We start from the raw sequence: 14180 nt of genomic DNA, 5'->3' as shown, positions 1-14180 counted from the left end.
TCCCTGGTCAGACGCTTCCCCGAGCCCTTGTGTCACCCACCAGCCACTTCGCCCGCTGGTTCAGGCCCCACCCACCTGCCTCTGCCAACAGGGCAGGCGATCTGCGGGGGGTGGGGCCGGGTCAGGAGTGGGGACCCAGTTCCCGGAGCTGTCCCTGCTGAGGTCAGACCCAGGTGGGCTCACTCAGTGCCCAGGGGCCGACCAGCCCTCGCGAGAGGCTTCTGGAGATTTTTGTCCTAGGGTCGGGAGATCCTCCCAGGACAAATGCACGCGCTGCACGTGGGTGCCCAGGTGCCATCTCCACCTGCTCCCGACCACGCCAGATGTGTCCCGAAATAGGTACGTATCATCTCTGTAATGACAAACACAAAGAGTGCTGCACGTAACTTCCATTTTTACCAGCCGTTCTTAATAGAACGAACTCCAGGCAGACCCCGCCTCCCAGGTGAGCAGGAAGGGCAGGCAGAGACACTGAAGGGGCAGGAAGTGGGGCCCCACCAGGGCCTCGCCACAGCACACGGAACTGGGTCAGAACACAAACCCAAGATGGTTCTCCCGGGCCATGCACCATGCGCAAGCCAGCTGGTGTCTGGGGAGGGAGAACACAGAGGCCCGAAGGCTGTCCTCTGCTGGGGGCGGCTGCCTGGGCCCCGAGAGCAGCTACGGCCTGGCCACCTCTGGGACCAGCTCCAGGCTGCCGAGGGGCACAGAGCCCTCCGCCCCCAGGGGGGAGGCCAAGCCCAGCCGTGCTGGGTGGCACGTCAGGCCCGGGCGGGCAGCGTCTTATAGGGGTTCAGGATGCCCTTGGGGTCCAGGAGGGCCTTGAGCTGCCGCATCAGCAGCACTGCGGTGGGTGGCTTACTGTAGCCCAGCACGTCCTTCTTCTTGAAGCCCAGCCCGTGCTCAGCGCTGACGCTGCCCCGCTGGCCAGCTGTCCACTCGTACACGTAGGGCTCCAGGGAACCCAGCAGCTCTGCGCTGAAGGCCTCGGCCGTCACGTTGAGGTGCAGGTTGCCATCCCCTGGGAGAGGGAACCCCAGGTTAGGCGGGGGGGGGGGGGGTGCCTGGTGCAGCTGTCTCTCCCCTGCCCAACACCAGGGGCAGGTGGTGCAGAGCGAGACGGAGAGCGGAGGGGTGAGGAGGGGAGGGCAGCTGCTCTCGTCAGGGGGTCCCAGCAGAGCCATCCCCCGCCCCTCCAGGTCCGCCCCGGGGGCGCAAATGCAGACCCACTTCCTCCAGGGTGGCCCCAGGGACGACCAGAGCTGCCCGCCCATAGGGTACCACCCACGTCATGCTGACAACTTGCCCAGAACACCAGCCTCACCCCCACCTAAGGGCCCCTAGGCCTGGGGCGAGTGGGCAGGGCACCCCACTCTACGGCCTACGAAAGCTGCCTGCGTGGGGCACCCCCACAGGACAGGAGCCCAGCCCCAGCAGCGCCACCTGCTGCCCTGGACAGAGGGGACCTGAGTCTCCCTCACCACTCAGGGCCACCAGGTCGCAGAAGCAGGCGGTCTCCACCAGGCTCGGGCACCTCTGGGAGAGCGCTGGCACCAAGGGGTGGCGGCCGGGCCACAGCCGGGCCAGGGAGGGACACCAGCAACACGGGGGGACAGTGTGCTCGGGGTCCCGTGTGCGTGCCTGTGTGCAGCCAGGTGTGCACGTGTGTACAGGCCATTGCGCAGGGGTGGACCCAACCCAGTTCTAGAGTGCATGTGCACACGGGTGTGTGCACGCGTGGCACGTTCACGTTTGTGTGACGGGGCAGGTGCACATGGGGGTGTTCTGTGTGCACGCGGGTGTGTGGTGAGTGTTCCTGCGTGCTGTGTGCCATGCATGTTCGTGTATGGTGTGTGGTATGTTTGTGTGTGTGTATGTGGTGAGTGTGTGTGGTGTGGGTATATGTGTATATTGCATGTGTCTGCACGCATGTGCAGGTGTGCTGTGCGTGTCTGTGTGTACATACGGTGTGTATGTGGAGCCAGAAGCTCTTACAGAAGTGGGTGAAACCCATTTCCCACGGATAGCCTGTGACCCCTTCACACCCAGGAACGGGGTACGAGTGTCAAGTAAGTGTGAGCACAATGAAAAATAGGAAACACTGACCCACCGGCATTTTCAAGCACTGGAATTAATCTGGTGAGAGCCAAACCCATGATGGAAAATAACGGGGTGAACCCAACCCAGTTCTAGGGGAGGAAGAGCTGGGACGCCCTGGAGCAGAGACCCCTGGGAGGCAGGACCTGCCTCGGGGCAGCGGGCAGCAGGACGGGCGCAGGGCAGGCCCTGAGCCGGAAGCAGTGCAGCCTTGGCAGAAACAAAGCCGCATCCCTCCATCTGGTCCAGGACAAGCCACGCCCAAGTGCCACGACAGTCTCTCACAGCGAGAGCAGGAGACGTGGACTCGCGAGGCCCCTGGAAGAGCCTCGCCTGACAACACCTTCCTGGAGAAGTCCCCAAGGAAGTGGGCCCCAGCTGGCCCTGTGCTGGCCAAGCAAAATCCACCGGGAGAGCCCTGGGTGTGGGAACTCAGACAGCTGGGTAAGGAGCACGAGTGCAGGACAGATGGCGGCCTAGCAGCCACGCCATGCAGCCAGGCAGGAGACGGGGCAGAGACCTGGGTGATGGCAGGCACAGCGCCCCACCCCTCGCGCTGTACCCCACAGACCTGAGGCACGTCCTCTCGGCCAGGAGGCTGGGCAGAGGCAGACACAGGCTGTAAGCGCACTCCCCCAAATGCCTCCGCGGCCCTCACGCCCACCATTCTGTGGCCGCAGCCCCTCAGAGGCCTCCATTGTCTGGACACCATGCCCAGGTCAGTGGCTCTGGGCTCCACCCTTCCCGGGGGCTGACACCTGCAGCCAGCCCAGCACCAGGAGGGGCGGTCCCTCCTTGGACGGGAGCCTGCAGGAAGTGGGACAGGCCGCCAGCCAGAGACAATGAGGGAGGCGTGTCACCGAGCACATGGATGGCAGCACAGGCACCAGCACAGACCAAGATGGCCACCGTCAGGAGCCAAGACACCTCCCAGACCAGGCGACCGGAGCAGACCTAGGCCAGGCCACTGTCCAGCGGCCGCTTCTCTGTGGGTGGGGCTAAGGGCAGGCCCGGTGCACCCCGCTCTGTCTGCGCCACCTGAGGGATGGCCACGCCCCCGCACCAAGTCCCCAGCACTGAGCCCACAGGGGACTCCACGTCTGGACATGCGGACAGTGTGGCCCAACCTGTGGTCAAAGAGAAGTGGTAGTGGCCACAGACACCATCTAGAACCCAGCAACCAGCTGGAGGGGCCCCGAGCAGCACCAAGGACGGGCCCAAGAGGCAGAAGAACCAATGTCCCGGCACCCCACACCCACCATTCACCTCCTGAGGTGAGGTCAGGGCTACAGGCTCAGGGGAACACTGCCTCATACATGGAAAGACCCAAGGGAGCACCGCCTCATGTATGGGACATGGCACCCAAGGCCTGCCTTCTAGGATCCAATTCCTAAAAGGTACTTGGCAGAACAGTGAGATTGTGAAATAGAAATGCTGAACAATCAACCCATGAGTGTAAGCTGCGAGGGGGGAGGGGGAACCAGCAAAAAGTTTGGCAAAGAAGGTAGGAATTTGGGTCACATGGAGTGGGAAGGGTCTGGAACCCAGAGCTGGGCTGAGGAAACCATCGCACTGATGACCCCTGAGGACCGGAGCAAGAGGCTGGACTGCAGGAGGGGACAGGCTCTCAGTGGGCCTGGGGGAAGGCACCCGAACTCCATCCCGCCCCCAGCCCGCCCCCAAGCCCCTGCCCCAGGCCTGGCCCGAACCTTGCCGAGCCCCGCAGCTCCCTGCAGACGGGCCGTGAGGGGTTGGGCAGACAGGAGCACGTACCCTGGCGGAGACTCTCCCTGCAGCTCAGCGCCACAGGCAGAATCTCTTCCTCCAAACCAGACACTTCTCCTCGGTCTCAGCACAGCCCCAAAACCAGAGCCCACACGGAGTGGTGCTGGCAGGGAACACCGGGCGCATCCTCCCTGCTGTGACAGCCATGGGGAGCTCCAAAACTTGTCCTTCCCACCTGTCCCCAGCACCCGCTCACCAGCCAGGGTGCGACCGTGCAGAGGGGCGCCCAGCCTCTGGGCTCTCCCCACCTGCCAGTCTGCCCATGACCCCCTTCTCTCTGCATGTGTGGCTTCCATGCCTGTCTTCCTGCTTGCTTTTCGTTTGTGGGGTCACACCTGGCGGTGGTGGGGCTCCCGCAGTGCTCAGGGCGACCACGTACTGGGAAGACGGACCCAAGGCTTCACACCTCCAAGGCAAGTCTCTGTGACACCTCTGTCCCCAAGCCTTCCCATAATGATGATCGGTAACTGTCAGACACGGCCAGCGGGCACAAGGCCTCGTAGACTCAGCCTGTTTGCAAGCACAGAACAGGAAACTCGGCGGATCAGAGTGCCACCAAGCCAGGGCCGGTCACCTGGCGCAGAGCCCCACCCCATTTCCTCAGGCCCCTGACCCACTGTCCAGAGGCAGAGAGAGGTGCCAGCACAGCAGGACACAGCCCACTGGGCATCCTGCCCTCAGCAAGGCGCCCAAATGAGCTGAGTGAAGCCATGCCAGTCAGCCAGGCTGACCTGGGCTGTTAACCCCCACTAATCCCTGCTGGCTAACCAATACCAACTGACATGCTAGTCTAAGACCAGAGTAAACTAATCAGGGTGAGCCCACAGTAGTTAACCATGAAAACCTCTCCTAACCCTGGCTAGTCCCGCCAGTTAACCAGGTGAGCCTATGCTCGTTAACCAGGAATAACCCTTGCTGACCCATAAGTGTACTCTGTTGGACGTGAACCCCCAAGAGTTTTAGGCTTCACTGGTGAATGGCCCCTTTTCCTCCCCTCAGAGAAGCTCACGGCTCTCAGGAGCACCCCTAGCACCTAAGTTTACCTTTAACCTTTCCTTTCTGCTTTGCCTCTCCTGGTCGCTACTAAATTCCCCAAGTCAGGCTTTGGTTACTTATAAACCCCGACCTTCTGGTAACTCTGGATTTTGTATCTGCAGTGAACTATCTGCTTTTCTCTTTCCCCTATAACCACCTCATATTTCACTACAGAACAGTGTTCTTTGCTTAAACGCAGAAATATCATGCCCCTAATATTTGGGAGTTAATAACACTGAAATATAGTTAATCCTGGGCATCGTCACAATTACTTGACTCAGGCCGCAGTCGCCAGAGCTCCTACTACAAAAAAGCTGGGTCTCACCGAGGGATCTCTGGATGGGCCCAGTCAAGCTGTCCTATACCTTGAAGCCCCTCTGTTCTTGAGGGTGCTATTCAGACCTGAATTAAACGGCCACCGACCATCAGTCCCTGGTGCCTGGCTCCATCCTTCCACCAGGAAGGCGGGTCTCGGCCAAAAAGTGCATGGTACCAAGGCCCCTCCCGACACACTTTCTTCACAGCTGGCATGCCTGGTGGGCCCCAAAGCTGTGCTCACTTGTTCTAACCACAAGGCTAACCCATTCTGCTACCAACCCATGCTATCGACCAGGGTCAACCTGTCCTAGTCCAACCTGTCCTGGCAAACCCTCGAGGGTCTGCCCAGCAGGACAGGCCCTGGTGGCTGGCTCACCCAGGTGGCCGTAGCCCACAACGTGGCGGGCACAGGAGCCAAGGCGGGCACGCAGGTCCAGGACCAGGTCGTAGAGCCGCTCCACGGGCAGGGAGAGGTCATACTTGTACACGTAGCCATCCCGGCTCAGCGCCTCCGTGATGCGTTCCCGCAGGGCCCAGAGCGCCTGGTGGGACGGCAGCAGGGTCAGGCGCAGCCCACCCACAGAGCCCTGGGGGGAGGGGGAGGGGACCCACAGAGCCCCAGGGGGACAGGCAACTGGGAGGCTGACGGGAAGTGGGGGGCCTAGGGCCGGGCAGGGTGGGGACACAGGCTCAGCCCTGTCTGGAGCCCACAGCAGCGGGGGCCCGGCCCCACCCCACGGCACAGTGCAGCGGGTCCCCCAGCAAACCTGGGTCCCTGCCGCCCCTCCCACGCTCTGGGGCCCCTCGACAAACCTGGGATCCCTCCTGCCTCTCCCCCGCCCCTCCCACGCTCTGGGCTCCCCCGGCCCCCGGGCCTTGCACTCTGCCCACAGCTCCACGTTCCCTCTCACTCCCTGGCCACGCGGACCCTCTCCCCAGACCCCTTTCCTCCACAGCAGCTCCTCCTGCCGGGCCAGCCTCCGGGTCACAGTCCAGGCTGGCCCCTGCCACTGTGGGGATCCCCACCCCCTCCGTCCCCGATGGGGCCCCCATCCTCCCCACGGGGGTGTTACCCCCCCACCCCTCCACCGAGATGAGGTCAGTCAGAATGGCCCCGAGGCCCTGGTGGTGGTGAGCACTGCCCAGGTCCTTCCTTCCTCCGGCCTCTTTCCTGGGCAGCCAGCCCTGCCCTGCCCTGCCCTGCCCGCATACCCACGGCAAGAACATTCCTGACAAGATTCTCCTAGCTCGGTGGCACCTCCTTGACGTCCTAGCACCACGGCGGTAACACCCACCCGGATCTTTCTTTCCTCGGTGGCCACGGTGCCGTCCGTCAGCAGGCCCGAGCCCAGCGCGTGCTCCAAGAAGCCGGTCAGCTTCTCCGTGTCGTGGGACGTGCTGGAGCCTGAGGTCTCCACAAGGATGTAGAATGGGCTTTCTGGAAGGAAGAGGCCAAGCAGCAGGGTCGTCTCCAGGGCTCCCCGCGGCCGAGACCCCAGGACCCCAGACTGGGCCCGCGAGACGCGATGCTCCCCGTCTGCCTCCAGAAGGCCCCCAGAGAAGCGGGACATCCAGACCGCTGGCTCTGGCGTGGCGAGCTGGCTCTGTGGGCAGTGACACACTGGACCCTGGCCCTACCTCACCCAGCCCGGTCCCCCGAAACCTACAAACACTTCCTCCAAGGACGCAGAGACGCCAGCTGTAAGAGCACCTGCGGGAGTGGAGACGCGCTTGGAGCCCCCGGCCCAGGGTTCCCACTGTCAGGGAGGGCAGGGGTGTGCTTGGACAGCAAAGCAAGGCAGAGACCAAAGCTCCCCAGACCCCCACCTGCAGCACCCCTCCCCCCCAACAGAACCGCACACAAGCCAGGCCCAGTGCCCGAATCGTGCCCTCAGCACCACGCTGGCCTCGACCCGCCTCTCCTGCAACTGTCCCGTCCCTCCTCTTCCTCACTGACACGGAGGCTGCCTCCCGCTTTGGGATCGGAGGGCAGAGAACTTGTCCCCAGATGCTGAAGCTAAACGACTGTTCCCCAGTGACTGTCAGCAGCGGCTGCCCTGGGGGGGGACAGGAGACACCGGCTGTCCCTGAACTCACAGCCCTGGAGACACAGCAGCCAGCCAGGAAGTGGCACACCAGCCCAGACCCCTGCCCGCAGGCCTTAGCCTGAGAGCTGAGCGGGAGACACCTGTCCCCACCCCGCCTGCTGCATCTCAGGGAGGCCCCGGTCAGGCCCACGCTCAGACAGTGACAGCATTTGAGAGCAATCTGGAGGGAGAAGCTCCTCGCGCAGGGCTAACTGCAGGGCCCCGCACTCACAGCCCAGCGGGGCCCGGCACGCAGTGGACGCAGCAGCAGGACGAGCGGGCCCCCTCGTGGGGTTCGACCCGCTGGGAACACACTCGCCAAGGCTCTGAGCAGGGCGAGCCCGCGGCAGGGGCCCCTGGGGCAGGGCCTGGCGGCGGAGAGCAGTTACCTTGCAGCGGGCAGGCGAGGTGGAGATGGCGGGAGACCAGCCGCATGCACTCCGCATCCATGAACTCGAAGGCCGACAGGATCTCGCCCAGCATGGCCTTGCAGGTGCTGAAAGTCTGCAGGACCTCCGCAAAGCCCGGGCAACCTGCAGGGCACACCCAGGCACACACTCACGCAGCAGGCCGGAGAGGGCCGAATAGCGCCAGCTCCCCGAGGCCCGCGGGGACGCATGTGCTGCTGGAAAACAGGGCCTGGGGGCGTCCGTGGACGGGCACCTCGAGCCTCAGAGTTGGTGGCCTCCAGCCCCTGGGTTCAAACCTCCTGAAGGACCGGGACCCCTGACCGGGCTGGGGCAGGAGGGGGACAAGTAAGTGTGCAGGCCCGAGACCCCGGGCAGGGGGTGTCTGCCAGCAAGCGCCAGGAGCCAGGCTGCAGCTGCTGCCCTCCTGGGTGAGGCCTGAGAGCAGCCCAGGAGCTCAGGGAGGAAGGGGCAGAGTGAACAAGAGGGAGGAGGGGGCTGTGGGCCTGCGTGCACTCCCGAGGGCAAGAAATGGGAGTCCTGGAAGAGGAGACGAAGCTTCTAGAAGTGACGGAACCACCTGCTAGAAGTCAAGAAGTGCAGAGACAGAAGGCGGATTCACCCCACAGAGTGCCGAAGACCCTGAAGACTGACAGTTCAGTGGGCACAGGACAGACGGGGCACCCAAGCCAGAGATGCAGACCTGTCTCAAAGCTCCAGGGAGACTGGGAACCCGTGAAAGGTAGAGCAGATGGCTGGGCGGGTGGGGAGGAGAGAGAGAGAGACAGAGAGAGGAGGGAAGAGAGATGGAGGGGGTAAAGGGAGAGGGGGGAGGGAAGGAAGGGTGGGAACGACGGGACAGGAGAAGGGAGAGAGAAAGGAGGGAAGGGAGGGGAGATGGCCAGGGACGGGGAGGGGAGAGGGCCACAGCCGAGGCGGGGAGACAGGCACAGATGGGGGAGGGGAGAGGGCCACAGCCAACACAAAGGCGAGAGGACAGGGTACCAGGGCACGGGACTGCGCAGACAGCCGGAGCCTGCGGGGACAGCCAGGAAGGGAGCGTGCAGGAGGAGACAGGCCTGACGGAGCTCCCCCGTGAGGGTGCGCTGGAGGGAGGGGACCAGCCTCCGAGGGAGGCGGGAGCGGAGGCAGAGGGCCAGCGGCACACGGGAGCTGCACGAGGCAGCGGCCCACACTGGTGTGCCCACAGCCAACCCCGGGCTGCAGGACAGAGGCAGAGCTGCCTGTCCTCCCGGAGTGCCAACGCCTCCCGCCCTCTCGCCACACGGCCCTGGGAGCTTGGGGGCACGCTGCACCCCCCCTGGGGCCCGCCTCGGCAGGCCAGAGCTGGGACCCACCGAGGAAGGCCACGTTCACAGCCTTGGGCTTGGGCGGGCAGCTGACCGACACGGCAGTGACCACCCCGAGGGTGCCCTCGGAGCCGATGAAGAGCTGCTTCAGGTCGTAGCCCGTGTTGTCCTTGCGCAGGGAGCTCAGGCAGTTCAGGACCGTGCCATCAGCCAGCACCTGCCAGCAAGGCCAGAGCCCGTCAGTGACTGTCCCCAGAGCACCCAGACGCCACCCGCAGCGGGCTGACCCACCATCTGCCTGCGCCAGCCAGGCAGGGCCACCTGGGGCACGGGGGGCTCTGCAGGGTGAGGGGAGCAGGGGGCACTGGGCAAGAGGAGAGGGACGGGGGCACTGCTGGGGGTAGGGGGGCACTGCTGGGGACCACAAGCTGGCGGTGACGGCCCTCGGCCCCTCCAAGCAGCTGTAGGAGCTTCTGTAGGCCCAGGCAAGAGGGTGACCAGCAGGCTTGCAGGACACAGAGCTGGGAGCTCTGGCTGGGCAGCGGCTAGACCAGCAGAAGGTCTGGGATAGGAAAACCGTGGGCATGGCACTTGGACCCAGCTGGTCAGGCACTGGGGTTGTGGCTGGTCAGAATCCAGCTCGTCCTCGGGTGCCAAGACACAGGTCGTGGACCTCTGCAGTGACACGGCTGCACCCAGGCGCTGAGAGGACCAGGGGCCCCTGCAGGGTGACTGGGAGGGGAGGCCCGTGCCACGTGGAGGCACGCCCCAGCCTCTCGGCAGGTGAGCACAGGACATGCAGCAGCGGCGTGCACGGGTCTCCCTCTCGCCAGGCTCGTACTGACCCGGGCAGCCGGGAGACCCACAGGACCCCGGCCACGCTCACCACTTCCAGGCCCAGCACTGTCCCCCGCAGAGAGCCGTACCGCAGAAACCGCAGGCCACCGGCGTTGGTCGCCACGTTGCCACCGATGTGGCAGCTGCCCTTGGCTCCCAAGTCCAGGGGCATGATGAAGCCACGCTCCTCCACGTAGCGGCTCAGCTCCTCCAGAACGCACCCCGCCTGGCACACCAGGGTCCCTGCCGGGAGAGCGCAGGGACGGGCATCAGGGAGTGGGCGCGGGGTGCAAAGCCCCTGGGAGAGGCCCACAGCCCCTCAAGGAGGCAGAGCCCAAAACAGACGCGTGAGGCCGTGCACACACGCATGTGCGCACCAGACCTGCACACGCATGCTGGCAGTGAGGGGAGGGAGCAGAAAATGCCCATGCAAGGCAACACGTCTCGGCTTGGCAATTCTGCCCGCAGGGGCAGAGCTAGAGGCCTTTTGGGAGTAAAGACAGTGGAGGCCAGGAGCTGCCCAGACTCCGTGCCCAGAAGGACCAGCCCAGCAACCCACTGGCCTGCTGAGCAGGACGGCCTTTGTGCCTTCTCTGAAGTGGGTCCCCATGCCGTGCCGTGGCCAGCCCAGGCCCCTCGCCTGGAGACACAGCCCACCCCCTGGTGCAGGCTCACCGGACACATCGTGGAAGCTGATGACCTGGTTCATGAGGGTGGTGGAGAGGATGATCTCGTCGAACACAGGGACGCTGCCGCCAACCATGCCCGTGTTGCCCCCCTGTGGGTTCACGGCCAGGTTCCTCCCGTGACAGTGCCTGGGACCAAGGCAGGACAGCTGAGGGGACTGTCCATACCCCGTCAGCACGGCGGGCTGGCTGCAACCCACCTCACTCTTCCTGCCCAGTCTCTCCCCACGATGGGGTCGCAAGGGGTCAAATGTGCACGGGGACAGCTCAGGCGATGAGGTGACAACCCCTGGGCACGAGGCAGCCACGGCTGCTCGTGGCGAAAACCCCATCCCCTCCCATGGTGCTGCCACCCTTCCTGCCTACAGGGCACCGCATCCCCAACCGCAGCCCGACTCGGCAAAGACCGAGCGCCACAGGGAAGGGGTCGGGCAGGTGTGGGCCCAGCCGGCAAGGGCCGGCCAGGGAACTGAGTGTACGGTCCCTGAGAGTGACGATGACATGCAAGGCCCAAGGGAGACCCCGCACGTCCCAGGCCCCCAGGAAGAGGCGCTGGGCTGTGCCTTCCAGGCCACAGGACGGCAGGAAGGACCGGGAGCACTAGTGACGAGGGAGGGGGGGAACACACTGGGAGAGCGCGGCCACGGCAGCGAAGGCCCAGAGGCGACCTCAGAGGAGAGGCTGGTCACAATTCCTGCGAGGTCAGTGCGCCTCCGGGCGGGGGCTCCCTCCCGAGGCGTGGGGGCTCTTCAGCATTCCCACGCGAGGGCCGGCACCCGAGCCCTGCCTGGCCCCGGCAGTGCTCCCTGTGGGAGCGGGAGCAGGTTACCTGAGGATGCGAGAGACCTCCTCCGTGGAGCGGGGCTTCAGCAGCACCCGGCTGCACCCTGCAGGGAAGAGCGTGAGGCCAGGCCGGGCCTCGGGGCTTGCAGAAACCGCAGGCCCCTCCAGATCGCACCCCGCGCGAGGGGCCCCCACTGGGGCATGGGGAGGCCGGCCTGGAGGCGGGTGGGGAGGGTGTCCTGCCCTCAGAACACTGTCTGCCCAGGAATGTTCACTGGCTACGTGGTGGGTCTCGCCTGGCCCTGTTGCCACGGCAGAGCACGGCAGCTCACGGGCCGGGGTCCCAGGCAGCAGTGGGGCCCCTCTGGCTGCCGGGCCACCAGGGCCTGGCTGGCTCCAGTGGCGGCTTCCCTGCCGTGCCCCCCGTAGTCCTCCCCTGAGAACGCCAGCACGGCCCGGCCAGCTCTGCACGCTGCTCCCCGTGGGCACAGTGGCCAGTGCCCACTCACCTCGGACCGATCTCAGCCAGTCCACATTCGAAGCCTCCAGCTGCTCGGGGTCCGTGACCACACGGCCCGGGATAATGTGCTCGAAGGTGGCCAGGTCATCAGCGGTCAGGGTGGAGAAGGGCAGCCGCTGGACCGGGTAGCGCTCCTGGGTCAGGGCCACCTCGGGGGCAGGCGGCGAGGAGCTAGCTCTGCGCTCCAGGACCCGGGGGCGCTCAGCACCCCCAGGGCTGGCCAGCAGGAGAGCTCTGGGCACTCCTGCCCACTGCCGGAGGAACTGCCCAGTCCACCTGCGCGCCACGTGGGGCACCATCGCTCTGGCCTGTAAAGCAACCAGAGCGGCTTCAGAGACCCCTTGGCAGTGACCTTCGGCAAAAGCCACGAAACCACACCGGGAACAGAGGGCATCCTGCCTGGCCCGTCAGGTCGAGGAGAGACCGGGCAGCAGGGGCTCCTGGACGCCACCAGGACCCAGCCCTGCTCCTGCCAACGCCCGGCAGCGCTCAGAGCCTGGAGGGTGCGAAACTGGCCCATACGCTGGCTCTGCAGAGCTCCCGCCGGGGCAGCCGAGCGTCCAGGTGCAGAGGCTCGATTCCTTCTTCTACGGGCTCTGTCCTCTGGACTTTTCCCCAGGTAGAACTCGGCTCCAGAGCCAGAAAGAGTGCGGCAGGGAGGGGCACAGGTTTGCTCCAGACACTCTGCACGTCCCCAGAAGCCCCAGGGGCCGGCCCCCAGGCACGAGCACTGTCCTCTGCCTCGCCCCCGCCGGCCCCCAGGCACGAGCACTGTCCTCTGCCGGCCGGTGCGGGACGAGCATGATCTGCCCTCGGCCCAGCTCCGCGGTGCCCACGAGGCCGGGGTGGCCAGCTGCGGAGGCGGCTCCCACCGCCCGCTACCCCTAAGCCCCCAGGCGCCCCTCTGCGCCTGGCACGCCCAGGGAGGCCGGGGAGGTGCCCGCAGGGGTCAGCAACAGCGCTGGGCAGGGCGGAGGGCAGGGGACAGGCGTCCCGGGCCGCGCGGAGCGGCCACCTCCCGGCTAGGCCGCGCGGCCCCGCGCAGGGCAGAGCCAGGCTCGGGGGGACAGGGACGGAGGCGCGCTGAGGCCCGCGGGCCGGACAGCCGGCGGGGGACAGACCGGGGACGCGCCCCGGGACGCGCCCGCCCCCCTGGCCGCTGCACTCACGTCCGCCACCGCCGCCGGACACGCGCCGCCCAGTGGGCGGGCCCAGGGCCGAGCGTGCGCGCTGCCCCGGCCACGCCCCGCGCCGCCCCGGCCACGCCCCGCGCCGCCGGCCACGCCCACGCCGCCCCGGCCACGCCCCGCACCGCCGGCCACGCCCACGCCGCCCAGGCCACGCCCACGCCGCCCCGGCCACGCCCCTCGTTCCCGGCTCGCCCTCCCGCGAGGCCGGCCCGCCAGCTCGGGACCCCCAGGGACCCCGGGCGCGCGCCTCTCCAGGCCGAGGCTGGCCCTGGGCGGTGTTTCTCCCGGGCCCTCCCCGGGGTCCTGGCGGGCCGCGCCCAGGTGCCGGGAGCCCCCCGGGAGCCCGCGGACCCGGCCCCGCGCCCAGTCCCCGGGCTGCCCCGAGCCCGCTCCAGGGCGGGGGTCTCTGCAGCAGAGCGCCCGAGGGGACCCGGGGACAGGGCTTCCTCCCCGGCCCGGCTGTCCTGCCCCTCCGGGTGCCCACAGCTCCTGCAGCTGCTGCTGGCAGACCCCTGAGCCCAACTCCAGGGGGAGTCCCGACCCCTGCCCCGGTGCAGTCCCACGGCTGACCAGCCTTAGTTCTAGTGCTCAGAAACGAGGGCAGCACACGGGGACAAAAGCACCCTGGGATAAAGGCACCCAGAGACAGAGAGAGACAGAGATAGAGACACAGAGACCGAGACACAGACGGGTGCAGGGCCAACTGACAGACCCCTGCCCACGGCTGCTCTTGGAACAGGACACCACGCGCAAATGACAGCCCACCTTGTCCGAAGCAAAGCTGGCCTCCTGGTCCCCTGCATGCCCCCAACTGGAGGTGGGGAAGGTATCACTTGTCACACAGTCCTGCTGTGCTGGAGGGTCCCAGGTTTCCTCCAAACCTCCCCACGCCTCACAGCCCGGGCGGGCCACCCAGAAGCTACAGCACTCCCAGAATGATCTACTCGGGGTTTGTGCCAAAAAATACTTTATTTATTAAACAATATATCCATCATCTATAACATGATCAAAAAATACAGATATACATCTCTTACATTAATCATTAAAAAGATTTACAATATCATCTTTCCTTTACAAAGGGAACACAGTAATTCCTTGGAAATAAGATGTGACATTCATGTTAAA

At 65.6% G+C, this 14180-nt stretch overlaps 2 protein-coding genes across 2 annotated transcripts in view; both read right to left on the bottom strand.

The window, feature by feature from the left end:
- SNED1 (sushi, nidogen and EGF like domains 1) overlaps window positions 1-14180 on the bottom strand; it is a 537305-nt gene that overhangs the window by 194470 nt on the left and 328655 nt on the right. The window lies entirely within an intron of this gene.
- Window positions 421-12201, bottom strand: D2HGDH (D-2-hydroxyglutarate dehydrogenase). Its single transcript, XM_056108395.1, has 9 exons — window positions 11855-12201; window positions 11392-11449; window positions 10552-10691; window positions 9926-10119; window positions 9088-9256; window positions 7712-7855; window positions 6531-6673; window positions 5612-5777; window positions 421-1021 (listed from the first exon to the last, which is right to left on the bottom strand). The coding sequence occupies exons 1-9, from the start codon at window positions 12162-12164 to the stop codon at window positions 762-764; spliced, it is 1584 nt and encodes a 527-aa protein (XP_055964370.1). The 5' UTR covers window positions 12165-12201; the 3' UTR covers window positions 421-761.

Source organism: Sorex fumeus, unplaced genomic scaffold (assembly GCF_029834395.1).
Source record: "Sorex fumeus unplaced genomic scaffold, SorFum_2.1 ptg000207l, whole genome shotgun sequence".
NCBI classification, from domain to species: Eukaryota; Metazoa; Chordata; class Mammalia; order Eulipotyphla; family Soricidae; genus Sorex; species Sorex fumeus.
Note: the sequence above shows the minus strand (reverse complement) of the source record. Positions and strands in the feature narration are given on the sequence as shown.